General features: G+C 43.9%; 1 protein-coding gene across 1 annotated transcript in view; it reads left to right on the forward strand.

Moving 5' to 3' along the window:
* The first annotated feature begins 17458 nt into the window (after positions 1-17458).
* The window catches only part of crb2a (crumbs cell polarity complex component 2a), a 51214-nt gene continuing 50740 nt past the window's right edge, over positions 17459-17932 (forward strand). The window contains exon 1 of the mRNA XM_064943388.1: positions 17459-17677. Within this exon, the coding sequence (XP_064799460.1) occupies positions 17611-17677 (67 nt within the window). The 5' untranslated portion in view covers positions 17459-17610. The remainder of the gene's footprint in view (positions 17678-17932) is intronic.

Consider the following 17932-nt stretch of genomic DNA (forward strand, 5'->3'; position numbering starts at 1 on the left):
GTGAAATAGCCAAATCCACTCATTTGAAGGGGTGTCCATATACTTTGTATATGAAGTCTATTTTATACACACGAGATATAATTCAAATGTGTCTACTTACACTGCACAAAAATATAAACGCAACATGCAACAATTTCAAAGGTTTTATTGAGTTACAGTTCATATAAGGAAATCAGTCAATTTAAATGAATTCATTAGGCCCTAAGCTATGGATCTTACTTGACTTGGAAAACAAATATGCATCTGTTGGTCACAGATACCTTAAAAAAAGGTAGGAGCGTGGATCAGAAAACCAGTCAGTATCTGGTGTGACCATTTGACTTATGCAGCGCGACACATATCCTTCAGATAGTTGATCAGACTGTTGATTGTGGCCTGTGGAATGTTGTCCCACTGCTCTTCAATGGCTGTGCCAAGTTGCTGAATATTGGCAGGATCCAAGGGTGAGCATGGCCTGCGTTCCATGGAAGAACTACGACATGTTCAGCTTACAGGAATTGGTTTAGATCCTTGTGACAATCCTGTGGATTGTCATGCTGAAACATGAGGTGATGGCGGTGGATGAATGGCAAGATAATGGGCCTCACAATCTCGTCACGGTATCTCCGTGCATTCAAATTGCCATCGATAAAATGCAATTGGGTTCATTATGCCTGCCCATACCCTAACCCCACTGTCACCATGGGGCACTCTGTTCACAATGTTGACTACCACAAACTGCTCGCTCACACAACGCCATACACGCAGTCTCCCATCTGCCCGGATTCAGTTGAAACCAGGATTCATCTGTGAAGAGCACACTTCTCCTGCATGCCATTGGCCATCGAAGGTGAGCATTTGCCCACTGAAGTCGGTTATGACTGCAGTCAGGTCAAGATCTTGGTGAGGATGACGAGCACGCAGATGAGCTTCACCTGAGACGGTTGCTGATAGTTTGTGCAAAAGTGATTTGATTGTGCAAACCCACAGTTTCATCAGCTGTCCGGGTTGGTCTCAGATGATCCCGTAGGTGAGGCCAGTTGGACGTACTGCCAAATTCTCAAAATTGACATTGGGGGCGGCTTATGGTAGAGAAATGAACATTAACTTCTCTAGCAACAGCTATGGTTGACATTCCTGCAGTCACAGTCAATTGCACGCTCCCTCAAGACATTTGTGGCATTGTGTTGTGTGACAAAATTGCACATTTTAGAGTGGCCTTTTATTGTCCCCAGCACAAGGTTCACCTGTGTAATAATCAGGCTGTTTAATCAGCCTCTTGATATGCCACACCTGTCAGGTGGATGGATTATATTGGCAATGGAGAAATGCACACTAACAGGGATGTAAAGAAATTTGTGGCCAAAATTTCTTAGGGGAAATAAGCTTGTTGTGCGTATGGAACATTTCTGCAATCTTTTCTTTCTGTAATCTTTTCTTTCTGCAATCTTTTCTTTCTGCTCATGAAACATGGGAACAACACTTTGCATGTTGCATTTATATTTTTGTTCGCTGTACATGGTTATATCAGGGTTATTAGCCATGTTCACTTCAGGATCTGACTGCTGTGATCCAAACCGTCTTCCAAGAGGCAAGGTCTTCTGCACTACATCCTACAACAAATGGGGGAGTTCTTCTGCACTACATCCTACAACAAAGGGGGGAGTTCTTCTGCACTACATCCTACAACAAAGGGGGGAGTTCTTCTGCATTACATCCTACAACAAAGGGGGGAGGTCTTCTGCACTACATCCTACAACAAATGGGGGAGTTCTTCTGCATTACATCCTACAACAAAGGGGGGAGTTCTTCTGCACTACATCCTACAACAAAGGGGGGAGTTATTCTGCATTACATCCTAAAACAAAGGGGGGAGTTCTTCTGCACTACATCCTACAACAAACAGGGGAGTTATTCTGCATTACATCCTACAACAAAGGGGGGAGTTCTTCTGCACTACATCCTACAACAAAGGGGGGAGTTATTCTGCATTACATCATACAACAAAGGGGGGAGTTCTTCTGCATTACATCCTACAACAAAGGGGGAGTTCTTCTGCACTACATCCTACAACAAAGGGGGGAGTTCTTCTGCATTACATCCTACAACAAAGGGGGGAGTTCTTCTGCATTACATCCTACAACAAAGGGGGGAGTTCTTCTGCATTACATCCTACAACAAAGGGGGGAGTTATTCTGCATTACATCCTACAACAAAGGGGGGAGTTCTTCTGCACTACATCCTACAACAAAGGGGGGAGTTATTCTGCATTACATCCTACAACAAAGGGGGGAGTTCTTCTGCATTACATCCTACAACAAAGGGGGGAGTTCTTCTGCACTACATCCAACAATAAAGTTCATGGCCAAGAGGATTGGGGGACGGGGATGTAAGTCGCGTGACATTCATTGACCCACTAAATTGGCCGATCTGTGCACAAAGTTGGGGTTTCTGATTTATTTTATTTATTTATTTTATTTTTCATTTTACCTTTATTTAACCAGGTCGGCAAGTTGAGAACAAGTTCTCATTTACAATTGTGACCTGGCCAAGATTACGAAAAGAAGTTTGACACATACAACAACACAGAGTTACACAAGGAGTAAAACAAACATACAGTCAATAATATAGTAGAACAATAAGTCTATATACAATGTGAGCAAATGAGGTGAGATAAGGGCAAAGGGCAAAGGCAAAAAACAAAACAAAAAGGCCATGGTGGCGAAGTAAATACAATATAGCAAGTAAAACACTGGAATGGTAGATTTGCAGTGGAAGAATGTGCAAGGTAGAGATAGAAATAATGGGGTGCAAAGGAGCAAAATAAATAAATAAATACAGCAGGGGGAGAGGTAGTTGTTTGGGCTAAATTATAGATGGGCTATGTACAGGTGCAGTAATCTGTGAGCTGCTCTGACAGCTGGTGCTTAAAGCTAGAGAGGGAGATAAGTGTTTCCAGTTTCAGAGATTTTTGTAGTTCGTTCCAGTCATTGGCAGCAGAGAACTGGAAGGAGAGGCGGCCAAAGGAAGAATTGGTTTTGGGGGTGACCAGAGAGATATACCTGCTGGAGCGCGTGCTACAGGTGGGTGCTGCAATGGTGACCAGCGAGCTGAGATAAGGGGGGACTTAACAGGGTCTTGTAGATGGACCAGAAGTATACAGAATGGTGTCGTATGTGTAGAGGTGTGCCATTGACTCACAAGCAGCAAGAGCAACATCATTGATGTATACAGAGAAGAGAGTCGGCCCGAGGATTGAAGTCTGTGGCACCCCCATAGAGACTGCCAGAGGCCCAGACAACGGGCCCTCCGATTTGACACACTGAACTCTATTAGAGAAGTAGTTGGTGAACCAGGCGAGGAAATCATTTGAGAAACCAAGGCTATCGAGTCTGCCGATGAGGATGTGGTGATTGACAGAGTCGAAAGCCTTGGCCAGGTCAATGAATACGGCTGTACAGTATTGTTTCATATCAATGGCGGTTAAGATATCGTTTAGGACCTTGAGTGTGGCTGAGGTGCACCCATGACCAGCTCTGAAACCAGATTGCATAGTGGAGAAGGTATGGTGGGATTCGAAATGGTCGGTAATCTGTTTGTTGACTTGGCTTCCGAAGACCTTAGAAATTCAGGGTAGGATAGATATAGGTCTGTAGCAGTTTGGGTCAAGAGTGTCCCCCCCTTTGAAGAGGGGGATGGCCGCAGCTGCTTTCCAATCTTTGGGAATCTCAGACGACACAAAATAGAGGTTGAACAGGCTAGTAATTGGAGTTGCAACCATTTCGGCAGATCATTTTAGAAAGAAAGGGTCCAGATTGTCTAGCCTGGCTGATTTGTAGGGGTCCAGATTTTGCAGGTCTTTTAGAACATCAGCTGACTGGATTTGGGAGAAGGAAAAATGGGGAAGGCTTTGGCGAGTTGCTGTGGGGGGGTGCAGTACTGTTGACCGGGGTAGAGATAGCCACGTGGAAAGCATGGCCAGCTGTAGAAAAATGCTTATTGAAATTCTCAATTATAGTAGATTTATAGGTGATGACAGTGTTTCCTATCCCCAGTGCAGTGGGCAGCTGGGAGGAGGTGTTCTTATTCTCCATGGACTTTACAGTGTCCCAGAACGTTTTTGAGTTTGTGTTGCAGGAAGCAAATTTCTGCTTGAAAAAGCTAGCCTTGGCTTTTCTAACTGCCTGTGTATATTGGTTTCTAGCTTCCCTGAAAAGTTGCATATCACGGGGGCTGTTCGATGCTAATGCAGAACACCATTGAACGTTTTTGTGTTGGTTACGGGCAGTCAGGTCTGGAGAGAATCAAGGGCTATATCTGATCCTGGTTCTAAATTTCTTGAATGTGGCATGCTTATTTGAGATGGTGAGGAAGGCATTTAAAAAAATAACCAGGCATCCTCTACTGACGGGATGAGATCAAGGCCAGGCCAGGTCGATTAGAAAGGACTGCTCGCTGAAGTGTTTCAGGGAGCGTTTGACAGTGATGAGTGGAGGTCGTTTGACCGCTGACCCATTACGGATGCAGGCAATGAGGCAGTGATCGCTGAGATCTTGGTTGAAAACAGCAGAGGTGTATTTAGAGGGCAAGTTGGTTAGGATGATATCTATGAGGGTGCCCGTGTTTACAGCTTTGAGGTGGTACCTGGTAGGTTTATTGATCATTTGTGTGAGATTGAGGGCATCAAGCTTAGATTGTAGGATGGCTGGGGTGTTAAGCATGTTCCAGTTTAGGTCGCCTAGCAGCACGAGCTCTGAAGATAGATGGGGGGCAATCAGTTCACATATGGTGTCCAGAGCACAGCTGGGGGCAGAGGGTGGTCTATAGCAGGCGGCAACGGTGAGAGACTTGTTTTTAGAGAGGTGGATTTTTAAAAGTAGACGTTCAAATTGTTTGGGTACAGACCTGGATAGTAGGACAGAACTCTGCAGGCTATCTTCGCAATAGATTGCAATACCGCCCCCTTTGGCCGTTATATCTTGTCTGATAATGTTGTAGTTAGGGATGGAGAATTCAGAATTTTTGGTGGTCTTCTTAAGAAAGGATTCAGACACGGCTAGGACATCAGGGTTGGCAGAGTGTGCTAAAGCAGTGAATAAAACAAACTTAGGGAGGAGGCTTCTAATGTTAACATGCATGAAACCAAGGCTATTACGGTTACAGAAGTCATCAAAAGAGAGCGCCTGGGGAATAGGAGTGGAGCTTGGCACTGCAGGGCCTGGATTCACCTCTACATCACCAGAGGAACAGAGGAGGAGTAGGATAAGGGTACGGCTAAAAACTATGAGAATTGGTCGTCCAGAACGTCCGGAACAGAGAGTAAAAGGAGGTTTCTGGGGGCGATAAAATAGCTTCAAGGTATAATGTACAGACAAAGGTATGGTAGGATGTGAATACAGTAGAGGTAAACCTAGGTATTGAGTGATGATGAGAGAGGTTTTGTCTCTAATGAGCAGGGCTAGAGGCTCTACAGTGAAATAAGCCAATAAACACAAACCAGAACAGCAATGGACAATTCATATTGACATTAAGGAGAGGCATGCTTAGTCAAGTGATTATAAGGGTCCAGTGAGTAGTGAGGTTGGTTGGGGTAACGGCGATTCACCAATCCAATTGGCAAAATAGTTATAGTTATAGTGACCCATGAAAAATTGTCCAATAGGCCTATTCAGATAACAGCCGAAAAGACGATTAACGGGCCGCAGATGGGCGTTCAGGTAATGTCGCAACGGAGGGGCCAGTTGGATAACTCCCTCGGGCAGATAACGTCGCAACGGAGGGGCCAGTTGGATAACTCCCTCGGGCAGATAACGTCGCAACGGAGGGGCCAGTTGGATAACTCCCTCGGGCTGATAACGTCGGTAGTCCAGTCGTGAAGGCCCGGTGACTCTGAACACCATGCACCCACCAAACACAACATATCCAAGTATTCTCTTTGTAGAACTGTAGTATTTCTTATAGATGTTAGTCGTATCTTTCTCTTCTACTGTATATATGTAATACATTGCCATAACTGTTCCTGCATACTGCTGTGTAAACTCACCTCGGTCTTCAGAGTAAATCAACTTTATCTCGAATACAATCCATGTCTACTTAGTATTTGCTACTTATTTACTTGCCAACAAATGAAAGTTTAAATGATACACCAACTCCCTGCATCATTTGTAACAGTAAGATTGTAGCTAATTACTTCCAAATACATCTCTTGAATATCACAATTTATTGATCCAGGAGTTAAATTCAACACTTTATTGGTTTGATGCAGCTGGAATCATTTAGTCACAAGTCAGTCACTTGTACAGAAAAAGGATGTAAAACACGATTATATACATAGGTAAAACAGCTAGCAATATCTATAGCACAATGCAGTTCTGAGCATACTACGCATTTCATATTCTACTACAACGTCAGCCTAATTGATTATGAATGTTGTGTTGGCTGAATGTTCCAGGCAGGGTCCTGAATGTTCTTCAGGGCAATGGCAGCTGGTCTGGCAGAACTTCATGAGATCCATGACCTTAGACTCATAGACTATACACTTTGGCTCCTGCCAGCCATGTGCAGTCTTTTCCTCTTCCGAGTCAGATGACGTTGAGCTTGAGCTTGTTCCTGGCTGGAAGCTTTTATCCAATGGGTCAACAGGATTTGTACTATTAAAGCTGGTGTCAGGGTCAGCAGTAGGATTAGTCTGTAGGACATACACTAGCCAGTGATTAACCACCATTTTACTACTTTGTCCCTATCAATACACACTCAAACAAAGTACTATATCCACCTGTTCCCCTCATGTCAATAGATCATGCATACTAACCTTAACACACAATTCCCACCCCCAAAAGACACCAATTTAGACTTCAATCTTTGAATAATCAATCAAATGTATTTATAAAGCCCTTTTTACATCAGCCGATGTCACAAAGTGCTGTACAGAAAACCAGCCTAAAACCCAAAACAGCAACTTAGGAAGAAACCTAGAGAGGATCCAGGCTCTGAGGGGTGACCAGTCCTTTTCTGGCTGTGCCGGGTGGAGATTATAACAGTACATGGCCAAGATGTTCAAATGTTCATAGATAACCAGCAGGGTCAAATAATAATAATCACAGTGGTTGTAGAGGGTGCAACAGGTCAGCACTTCAGGAGTAAATGTCACTTGGCCTTTCATAGCCGATCATTCAGAGTTAGTGACAGCAGGAGAGAGAGAGAGTTAGTGACAGCAGGAGAGAGAGAGAGAGAGAGAGAGAGAGAGAGAGAGCAAGAGAGAGAGAGCGAGAGAGAGAGAGAGAGAGAGAGAGAGGAAAACAGCAGGTCCGGGACAAGGTGGCACTTCCAAGGTGGCAGTTCCATAGCCACAGAAAAACAGTTGAAACTGGAGCAGCAGCACGACCAGGTGGCCTGGGGACAGCAAGGAGTCATCAGGCCAGGTAGTCCTGAGGCATGGTCCTAGGGCTCAGGTCCTCCGAGAAGAGAAAGAGAGAATTAGAGGGAGCACACTTAAATTCACACAGGACACCGAATAAGACAGGATAAATATTCCAGATACAACAGACTGACCCTAGCCCCCCGACACATAAACTATGCAGAATAATTACTGGAGGCTGAGACAGGATCAACTTGGCTTGCATAATACAGAGACAACTAAAGTAGAAGTTGTAGCTAGACTACTTGTAAACACACCAGCTATGACAACAAGTCACAGACCATGTTTATGCCTAGCTACAGTATATTTATTTGCTCATTATGGAGTCATGGAAATATTTAGAAAAGGTGACACACTGGCACCTAGGACTGGAAATAGCCAGGGACATCACGATTGCATATATTTATATTGCTCACCATATTTCTGCAGCAGAGGGACAACAAAGAGCCAGAGAAAACAAATTCTGATCAGTCGTGGAAATTAAAACGCTGAAAAAATGATATGATATATCATGAAAAATAATATCTCCATATGTAACTATCAATTTTTCCCCCATCACTACTAGTTCCTGGTGCTGAGCTTGATGCCACAGCAGATCTTTATGGGATCAGAACTCTGTAAATAGAACACATAGGCCAGTAACGTTAGCCTCTGTGGTAGTTAGTTAGCTAGCTAACAGTTAGATACAGTCCTGTAGGCTGTAGCTAACATAACGTTAGCTTGCAAAGTTACAAATCACTTCGCCAGATAGCAGCTGGCTAATTACAATTATTTGCTTTGGAATGTCTAGCCAGCATATTATGAAAGCTAGCTAGATTTTGGTTTAGATAAACAAATGTAGTTTGCTAACTAGTTAAGTTAGCTACATTACCTATGCTCAACTTCTTAGTAAAGCAACTAATGAAATGTTACCCTTTCTTGTAGTTTGCATACCCAGGTACTGAGCACCACACCATGACTAAACTTGACATTTGTTGTCTGCACAAAAACACAAATAAATAGTTATTCGCTAGCTTATGTTCTATGAATGAGTGTCTGGTCCAGTGAGTAACGTTAGCTACCCGTTGACATCAATTCTCAACTGGATCCACCTCGACAGGGGTGGTACTACGTCCTGACAATGCTATTCATTCTGGATATTGTGGTTTGCTGTCCTTCACCTACCGGTGACCTGTCCTTGACCTATTGGTATGAGTTGCTGTGGCAGATAAGTTGCTGTGGCAGATGTGAGAAAGTTCAACTGCCTTTGGCCTACCAATGAGTGTGAGCGATGCTGATATGTCAGGAAGGCCTGATACAAGCCGAGAGATCACACAAATAAAGAGAGATACTGTGTTCTTGGAATGCATTGTCTCTCAGAAGTGGGAAGTCAACATAACTCTACTAAGACTGACATGAAGTCCACAGAAAGATTAAACATGATGAACAACATGTTATGCAATGGCAGCTAACCATACACATAACAACTGACGTCACGTCTCGACATTTGGTAACGACAAACATTGGAATGAAACGTTGTACCTATTATTGCATAATAACAGGGCTACATTGGTTTATAAGTAGCCATATTGTCAAGTCGCATTAAGATAATGGCTGTTCTAAGGTTTTGTAGGTTTATCCAACAAATGTCCACAGCTCCAGGATACAACAAATGCCGCCAGAAATACAAGACTTTTGTACAATGTTCTAAGCAAATACCTGGTAAGTGTGAAATGAATAGCTACCAAAATACCTATTTAAATGTTCCTGTAGTTCTATTAGAAATGTTTTGACCGTGAATGATCTTTATATGATTAATAGCCTGTGCTCTCTACCATGGCCCTGACCTGGCCGTGTCTGGCCCTGACCTGACCTGGCCGTGTCTGGCCCTGACCTGGCCGTTTCTGGCTCTGACCTGGCCCTGACCTGGCCTTGACCTGGCCGTGCCGTGGCCCTGACCTGGCCTTGACGTTGGCTTGACCTGGCCGTGCCATGTCCCTGACCTGGCCGTGCCATGGCCCTGACCTGGCCGTGTCTGGCCCTGACCTGGCTGTGCCGTGGCCTTGACCTGGCCTTGACCTGGCTGTGCCATGGCTCTGACCTGACCTGCCCGTGCCGTGGCCCTGACCTGGCCTTGACCTGGCCGTGTCGTGGCCCTGACCTGGCCTTGACGTGGCCTTGACCTGGCCGTGCCATGTCCCTGACCTGGCCGTGCCGTGGCTCTGACCTGGCCTTGACCTGGCCGTGGCCCTGACCTGGCCCGTCTTTACCACTTATAAAGTGGAGTGAATAAAGCATGCTGTAAATCAGCCTGCAAGAAAGAGAAGAGAGGAAGTGAAGAGAGGAAATGTGAAGTTTCAAGTTCAAGCCTTTTAATACCCACATTGCAGTCAGACACTGAATTACATAGGTATGGATAAAATAAAAAAGGATCAGTGGTGTAAAGTACTCATGTTAAAAATACTTGAGTGTACTACTATTAGAAATGTTTTGACCGTGAATGATCTTTATATGATTAATAGCCTGTGCTCTCTACCATGGCCCTGACCTGGCCGTGTCTGGCCCTGACCTGACCTGGCCGTGTCTGGCCCTGACCTGGCTGTGTCTGGCTCTGACCTGGCCGTGCCGTGGCCCTGACCTGGCCTTGACCTGGCCGTGCCGTGGCCCTGACCTGGCCTTGACGTTGGCTTGACCTGGCCGTGCCATGTCCCTGACCTGGCCGTGCCATGGCCCTGACCTGGCCGTGTCTGGCCCTGACCTGGCTGTGCCGTGGCCTTGACCTGGCCTTGACCTGGCTGTGCCATGGCCCTGACCTGACCTGCCCGTGCCGTGGCCCTGACCTGGCCTTGACCTGGCCGTGTCGTGGCCCTGACCTGGCTGTGCCATGGCCCTGACCTGACCTGGCCTTGACGTGGCCTTGACCTGGCCGTGCCATGTCCCTGACCTGGCCGTGCCGTGGCTCTGACCTGGCCTTGACCTGGCCGTGGCCCTGACCTGGCCCGTCTTTACCACTTATAAAGTGGAGTGAATAAAGCATGCTGTAAATCAGCCTGCAAGAAAGAGAAGAGAGGAAGTGAAGAGAGGAAGTGAAGAGAGGAAATGTGAAGTTTCAAGTTCAAGCCTTTTAATACCCACATTGCAGTCAGACACTGAATTACATAGGTATGGATAAAATAAAAAAGGATCAGTGGTGTAAAGTACTCATGTTAAAAATACTTGAGTGTACTACTGAAGTCTTTTTGTATATATTTTTTTTCTTCTGTACTTCACTTTATAATTTATATTTTTTACAACTTTTACTTCTACTCCACTACATTCCTAATGAATTTTCTCCATACATTTTCCCTGACACCCAAAAGTACTCGTTACATTTAGAATGTTCAGGCAGGACATCATTATGGTCCAATTTACGCACCTATCAATATAACGCGTTGTCATCCCTACTGCCTCTGATCTGGCAGACTCAATATAAATACGTTTCCCCTGACCCAACTCAATCACTCCATTACAACGTCATTGGTGTCATGATTTGATGCAGATTAAGGGCCATCTAAAGATATCTTTCAGTAGCTTGGTCCCAGATGTGGATGTGCTTGCCTTCATCTAATTCCTTCAACTAACTATTATTGTCATGACAATGGGAACACGACAGGCAGTGAGGAGTTGGCCAAAGCACAAACAGATTGGAGAAAGGCTAATCTTTCTGAGAAAGTTCCTATGACTCGAGTTGTCTGTGCCAGCCTGGACTCTCAAATGTTCCAGCATGTCTTTGCAGACATTCTAGACATTCTAGTTGTTCCCACAACTGTTCCCACAACTGTTTGTCCTGTTGCATCTCTGGGTTTTCCATTTGTATCTTAGCAATGAGTAACACTGTGATAGCAATCCTATTGGAAAATGTGACGCCTCTGAACAGAAAGATGTATGCCTTGATTCAATCCGCTAGAGTTTTTCAACAGTGCCCTGTTAAAAAAGGCAATGTTCCCGTGTTCGCAGAGATCGCATTCACAATAAAAGCTGCAAATATCAGCTCAACCGGAAATTGCCTTGTGGTGTCAAGCATGCTACCACACGTGATCGGATTGAATCCCGGCCATAGACATGATTTTGACTGTCATAAAGTCCAACTTCAGAGAAACAATGATGGCCAGCACTGACAATAAAGCTCAGAAAGGTTGAAGAAGCGAATGATCAAGCTTAGAGAAACATCAGGCACTTGCTCTGCCTGTGGGGCGAGTACAGTTTTTAAATTTGAAAAGCTACTTATAGCCCCTTAGGGCCACCGTACTTGTGACTGCTGTAATGCCATTAAACAGACGAAACAACCCCTTTTCAGAGCTCTGACAGTCTTTATTCAATAGCAACCTGCCGTTACCACCCAGGACCAAGCCATACCACAGTCGCAATGTTCACTGCTGTGCGTCAGTCTGTCAACTCCTCCATGACGGCTCTGAGGGCTCTCATTGAAGCGGTTCCTTTAACGGCCCCAATAAAGCGTCTAAATGGATACCAGTTGAATGGCTTTATTGCACCTCTGATTAAATCAGCATAAGCCGGTCAATAGCCCTTAAAAAGCCTAGTGGTCAGACAGGCAAAGCCCAGTTCTGGCAGCTCCCAGGGGGTGAGATCTGGGCAAAAACGTTTGGAGTTCTCGCTGCTCTACTGTACTGTAAGGGAAGTGCTGTTTTAGGATTACACAACGCCTGAGGTGACATATTGTATGGCCTTCAGTCACTGAGACGATGGCTGGATGGTTCTGTTAACTCACTGGATGAACGGCAACCATGTTAGGGTAATCGGAGTTGAAGTCAATTCAATTATTTATATATAAACATCACTGGTTCAATTCCATTTGCATTTTTAGGAACTATTAATTAATGGGAATGAAATGGGTTTATTTTTTAGGAATGCTCCTAGACAATAGGAGGATCAAGTCATTGAGTTCATATATAATGTTCATCAATTGAACTAGAATTCACCCCCACCTCTTCCCTCCTATAAAAGATGTCCCCTCTCCATTCTGGCAAGAAGGGCCAAATTACCCGGCTCTGAGTGCTCTCCCCAAACTCTTCTGGCAAAAAGGTCACAAGCCAAAAAGGTAAAGAGTTTGGATATGTATTTTTTGAAATGTCTAATTTACTCTCCCAAGATTAGTAGAGGAACTCAGAAGTGACTTTGCAGAGTCTTTGTAGCAGGGGCGGCTCGCTGAACCAAAATACTTGCAACCTGGAGGCCTTTGTTGGCTCCCTGAGCTAGCTAATGCATTGGTCGACATTTTCAAAATGCTAAATTGTTCAACAATGTGTGTTATGAAGAGGCGACGATATATCGCTCAGTAAGTAAATCATACTGTGAGAATGTAGTGTGTGTGTGTGTCTAAGTGAGTGATTTGTCTTTGAGGTTGGTTGGAAAAAAATAGTTATCAAAATTTAGGTTTCAATATTTATTTTTTTACATTAAAGGCACTATGCATTATGTAGGTTGAATGCTGTAACAACACAGAATAAAACAATTAATAAAATGACTAGTGACGGTCCATTACTGTGTATCACTAAGAAACACAGACTGAACAAGTAGGCACGCAATGGATTATGGTCAATGGAGTTAATGACCTAGTTTTCACCGCTTAACTATGTAGAATATTCGCCTGTTGGAGACTACAACTCCTTACGACTCAATCACGGACAGTCTTACTGACAGTTGTGGCTGCTTTGTGTGATGTATTGTTGTCACTACCTTCTTGCCCTTTGTGCTGTTGTCTGTGCTCAATAATGATTGAACCATGTTGTGTGCTGCTACCATGTTGTGTTGCTACCATGCTATGTTGTCATGTGTTGCTGCCTTGCTATGTTGTCGTCTTAGGTCTCTCTTTATGTAGTTTTGTCTTGTCTCTCTTGTCGTGGTGTGTGTTTTGTCCTATATTTATATGTTTTTTTGTGTTGTTTTTTTAAATTCCAGCCCGCGTCCACGCAGGAGGTCTTTTGCCATTTTGTAGGCTGTCATTGTAAATAAGATATTTTTCTTAAATGACTTGCCTAGTTAAATAAAGGTTAAATCAAATAAATCAAATCAAATACTACATTGCACAGTTCAGGCTTGATCTGATTTATCTCTAGAGAAACTGCACAATGTGTGCATTGAGCTCACAGAAAACCCATGGAGCTCCCAAAACCTCCCAAAAATAACAGACATTTCAGGTAATCGCTCAGCTCTAGTGTGTGTGTGTGGGCCTGTGTGTGTCATGGATGTGATCTAAACCCAGGTCTCCAACGGGACAAACCATAAGACCAAGAGAAAATTCCTCTTGTGATATTTTGTATCTCAGTTTGTGCCTGCGTGTGTGTCCACACGTGTTGTTGGTTAAGTTTGCTAAATTGACAGTGATACCACACTTTGGTTTCAATCTCGGTCAGGAGGAGTGAGAAAGTAACCGAAGGTCCTGTGAATTAGCCGTCAGACATTCATCCTTGCTATCCGTTTGCGATAAAAGACTGTCTTCTCAAGGATGCCTCAAGAAAACAACCAAAAACAACCTCCTCCCTGATGAGCTGCAGGCATGTGTCATATCATGTTTCGGCACACGCTGCATTCCAAGATCCAGAAAAACACCAGGACGTCCCGGGAAATCTGCTGAAAAAGGTATCCTGAAAAGATTACATTGTAAACACAACACAAAGTACGTGATTGAAGAGATGAGCAATAGACAGACAGGCCTCCCCCTTGCAACAATAGCACATTTTCCCATTAGTTTTCAATTCCTGATTTCAACTGAGTTATAATAATATAATAATATATCCCATTTAGCAGACGCTTTTGTCCAGCATTTTCCTTTTTTTACATATGGGTTACGTTTTCAATTGCAAGCGCCATGCTCTACCGACTGAGCCACACAGGCCCTGTTGAGAGTTGAGATGGAATTGACCCAAAACACTTTAAAAAAGATACAAGTCCAACCTAAAGCAATGTTACCACTGTTGTATGCTCAATCAATATCTATACCCTCTCTTCCTCAATATCTGTACCCCTATTCCTCAATATCTATACCCTCTCTTCCTCAATATCTGTACCCCTATTCCTCAATATCTATACCCTCTCTTCCTCAATATCTATACCCTCTCTTCCTCAATATCTGTACCCCTATTCCTCAATATCTGTACCCCTATTCCTCAATATCTGTACCCCTATTCCTCAGCATCTGTGGTTTCACCAAAGCCCCATATACTACCCACCGCTGCGACCTGTATGCTTTGTTGACTGGCCCTTGCTCATATTTGTCGCCAAACCCGCTGGCTCCAGGTCATCTATAAGTATTTGCTAGGTATAGCTCCGCCTTATCTCAGCTCACTGGTCACCATAGCAGCACCCACCTGTAGCACGCGCCAGCAGGTATATTTCACTGGTCACCCCCAAAGTCAATTCCTACTTTGGAACTCCTTTCCTTCCTCTGCTGCCAATGACTGGAACGAATTGCAAAAATCACTGAAGCTGGAGACTCATATCTCCCTCACTAGCTTTAAGCACCACCTGTCAGAACAGCTGTCAGAACAGAACATTTGTACATAGCCCATCTGTAAATAGCCCATCCAACTACCTCATCCCCATATTGTTATTTAAAAATAAATCATGTTTTGCTCCTTTGCACCCCAGTATCTCTACTTGCACACTCATCTTCTGCACATCTATCACTCCAGTGTTTAATTGCTATATTGTAATTATTTTGCCACTATGGCCTATTTATTGCCTTACCTCCCTTGTCCTACCACATTTGCACACACTGTATATAGATTTATTTTCCTATTATGTTATTGACTGTACGTTTGTTTATTCCATGTGTAACTCTGTGTTGTTGTTTGTGTCACACTACTTTGCTTTATCTTGGCCAGGTCGCAGTTGTAAGTGAGAACTTGTTCTCAACTGGCCTACCTGTTGAAATAAAGGTGAAATAAATAAAACTTTTTTTTTTTTTATCAAAAAAAAATAATCCAAGAGCCCCTTAGAGCCTACAGTAGGGATGTGGGCTGTCTGTCTGTCAGGAAGGGGGGCAGTCTGACCTTTTCCATGTCTTTAGGCTTTCTGGATAACATTGGCTGCTGTCTGTCTTGTGCCCTGTGCTATGACATGCAAACACACACTCAGACACGCAAACATGTACGCACACATGAAGGCATGCACACCCATATGCACACGTACTGTACTTACAGTATATACACTCACATACAGTACCTGCACTCACACACAGCAACGGTTTGCTGTACCACACAGAAACAGTTTGCTAGACCACACAGAAACAGTTTGCTAGACCACACAGAAACCGTTTGCTAGACCACACAGAAACCGTTTCTGGACAAAAATATATATATTTTTTTACACCAGATGTAAAAAAACAACATATTTAAACTGATACAATGACTCTCTACGTTGTACCATCATAAACTGAAATTAGGCAAACTATTAGAATTTTAACAACCAGGATCTGCGATTTCTGCATATTGCACCTATATTAATGTACACTTACACATTTAGTCACAATCGTACACATAACATTCCTCTCTGTAGTCCCCGCTAGGTGTTGTACGGCTGAGCGATAAACCCAACGTTCACAGAGGAGCCATGCTGAGGCCGGGAATGACCTAGTGGCTAAAACCTGGACCGGATTCACTCCTACTAATACAACCTGGACCGGATTCACTCCTACTAATACAACCTGGACCAGATTCACTCCTACTAATACAACCTGGACCGGATTCACTCCTACTAATACAACCTGGACCGGATTCACTCCTACTAATACAACCTGGACCGGATTCACTCCTACTAATACAACCTGGACTGGATTCACTCCTACTAATACAACCTGGACCGGATTCACTCCTACTAATACAACCTGGACCGGATTCACTCCTACAAATACAACCTGGACCGGATTCACTCCTACTAATACAACCTGGACCGGATTCACTCCTACTAATACAACCTGGACCGGATTCACTCCTACTAATACAACCTGGACCAGATTCACTCCTACTAATACAACCTGGACCGGATTCACTCCTACTAATACAACCTGGACCGGATTCACTCCTACTAATACAACCTGGACCGGATTCACTCCTACTAATACAACCTGGACCGAATTCACTCCTACTAATACAACCTGGACCGGATTCACTCCTACAAATACAACCTGGACCGGATTCACTCCTACTAATACAACCTGGACAGGATTCACTTCTACTAATACAACCTGGACCAGATTCACTCCTACTAACACAACATGGACCGGATTCACTCCTACAAATACAACCTGGACCGGATTCACTCCTACTAATAGAACCTGGACCGGATTCACTCCTACTAATACAACCTGGACCGGATTCACTCCTACTAATACAACCTGGACCGGATTCACTCCTACTAATACAACCTGGACCGGATTCACTCCTACTAATACAACCTGGACTGGATTCACTCCTACTAATACAACCTGGACGGGATTCACTCCTACTAATACAACTCCAGAGGGTCGAGTCAGGCTAAAAATGCTACATTTATCCCCCTGGATTGGATGGATGTACCATTGTACACGGCCATTAAGAAATGTGGCATGGTATTAGCCATGCAGACTCATGTATTTGGAGTGACCACTGACGAGGACTAGGTTGGAGTTCAACGATTTGGTTTGTGGTATTTTGTTTCTCCAGTTAATTAGGAATTTGAATTGAATGTATGAAAGGGATGTTAGGTATTTTTTTAAATTCTAAATGTAATGCCCAATGACTGAAAACTGTCAGGGACTGAAATTGCATTAACTGTGCCATCACGTTACACATTAAAGAATAAGCTTTAACACTGATTATCATGACCAGTTGCAAGTGATATCTCCTTCCAAGAATAGGGTTAACCTCAGTAGCTATTCATAATGAGGAGGTGAGGTAAGAGGGATGTGCGAGAAGAATCCACCCCAAGTTTACTGATCCGTGCCTTGTTTTCCTGCCCCCTCCCTCTCCTACCGGTTGAATACACTCTCTCACTCTGACCAGGCTGTCTCTTCAGGCTAATGTTGCTCTCATTACCAACAAAGCATGGGTAGTCAGTAGCATGCCAACAGCAGAGCAGGGCAACACCAAGAGACTCATTAAGTCTTCTAACTCCAGAATACCTAGACGGGTGCTATTAAAGTGAAAATATTTTATACTTTTTTTTGCTTCTTTAACTCCCAGGTCATTTGTTTCACCATGGAATTTGGGAAAATTAGTTTGAATCTCAAAACAGTGCTGTTGACCATGATGATGTTCAAATGGGGTAAGTCTCTCATTGCAAGTGATCGACATGACGCTACGGGACAGGGTGTGAATGTATCATAGTGCCAAAATGACATCCTGTAGCGCTTTCTTTAAAGTAGCAATATGCAGTTCAAACAATGACAAAGAAGTCTGAGGAATGAGACTGAAGAAATGTGACCACTCTCAGAATCATAGACAAAACTGTCTGGATCCAGGGACTGAACATCCATGATATAAAAATGATTGTCTTAACCATGTTGTGAGGCTATACAGT

This window comes from Oncorhynchus masou, chromosome 28, assembly GCF_036934945.1.
Source record: "Oncorhynchus masou masou isolate Uvic2021 chromosome 28, UVic_Omas_1.1, whole genome shotgun sequence".
In the NCBI taxonomy this organism is placed as follows: Eukaryota; Metazoa; Chordata; class Actinopteri; order Salmoniformes; family Salmonidae; genus Oncorhynchus; species Oncorhynchus masou.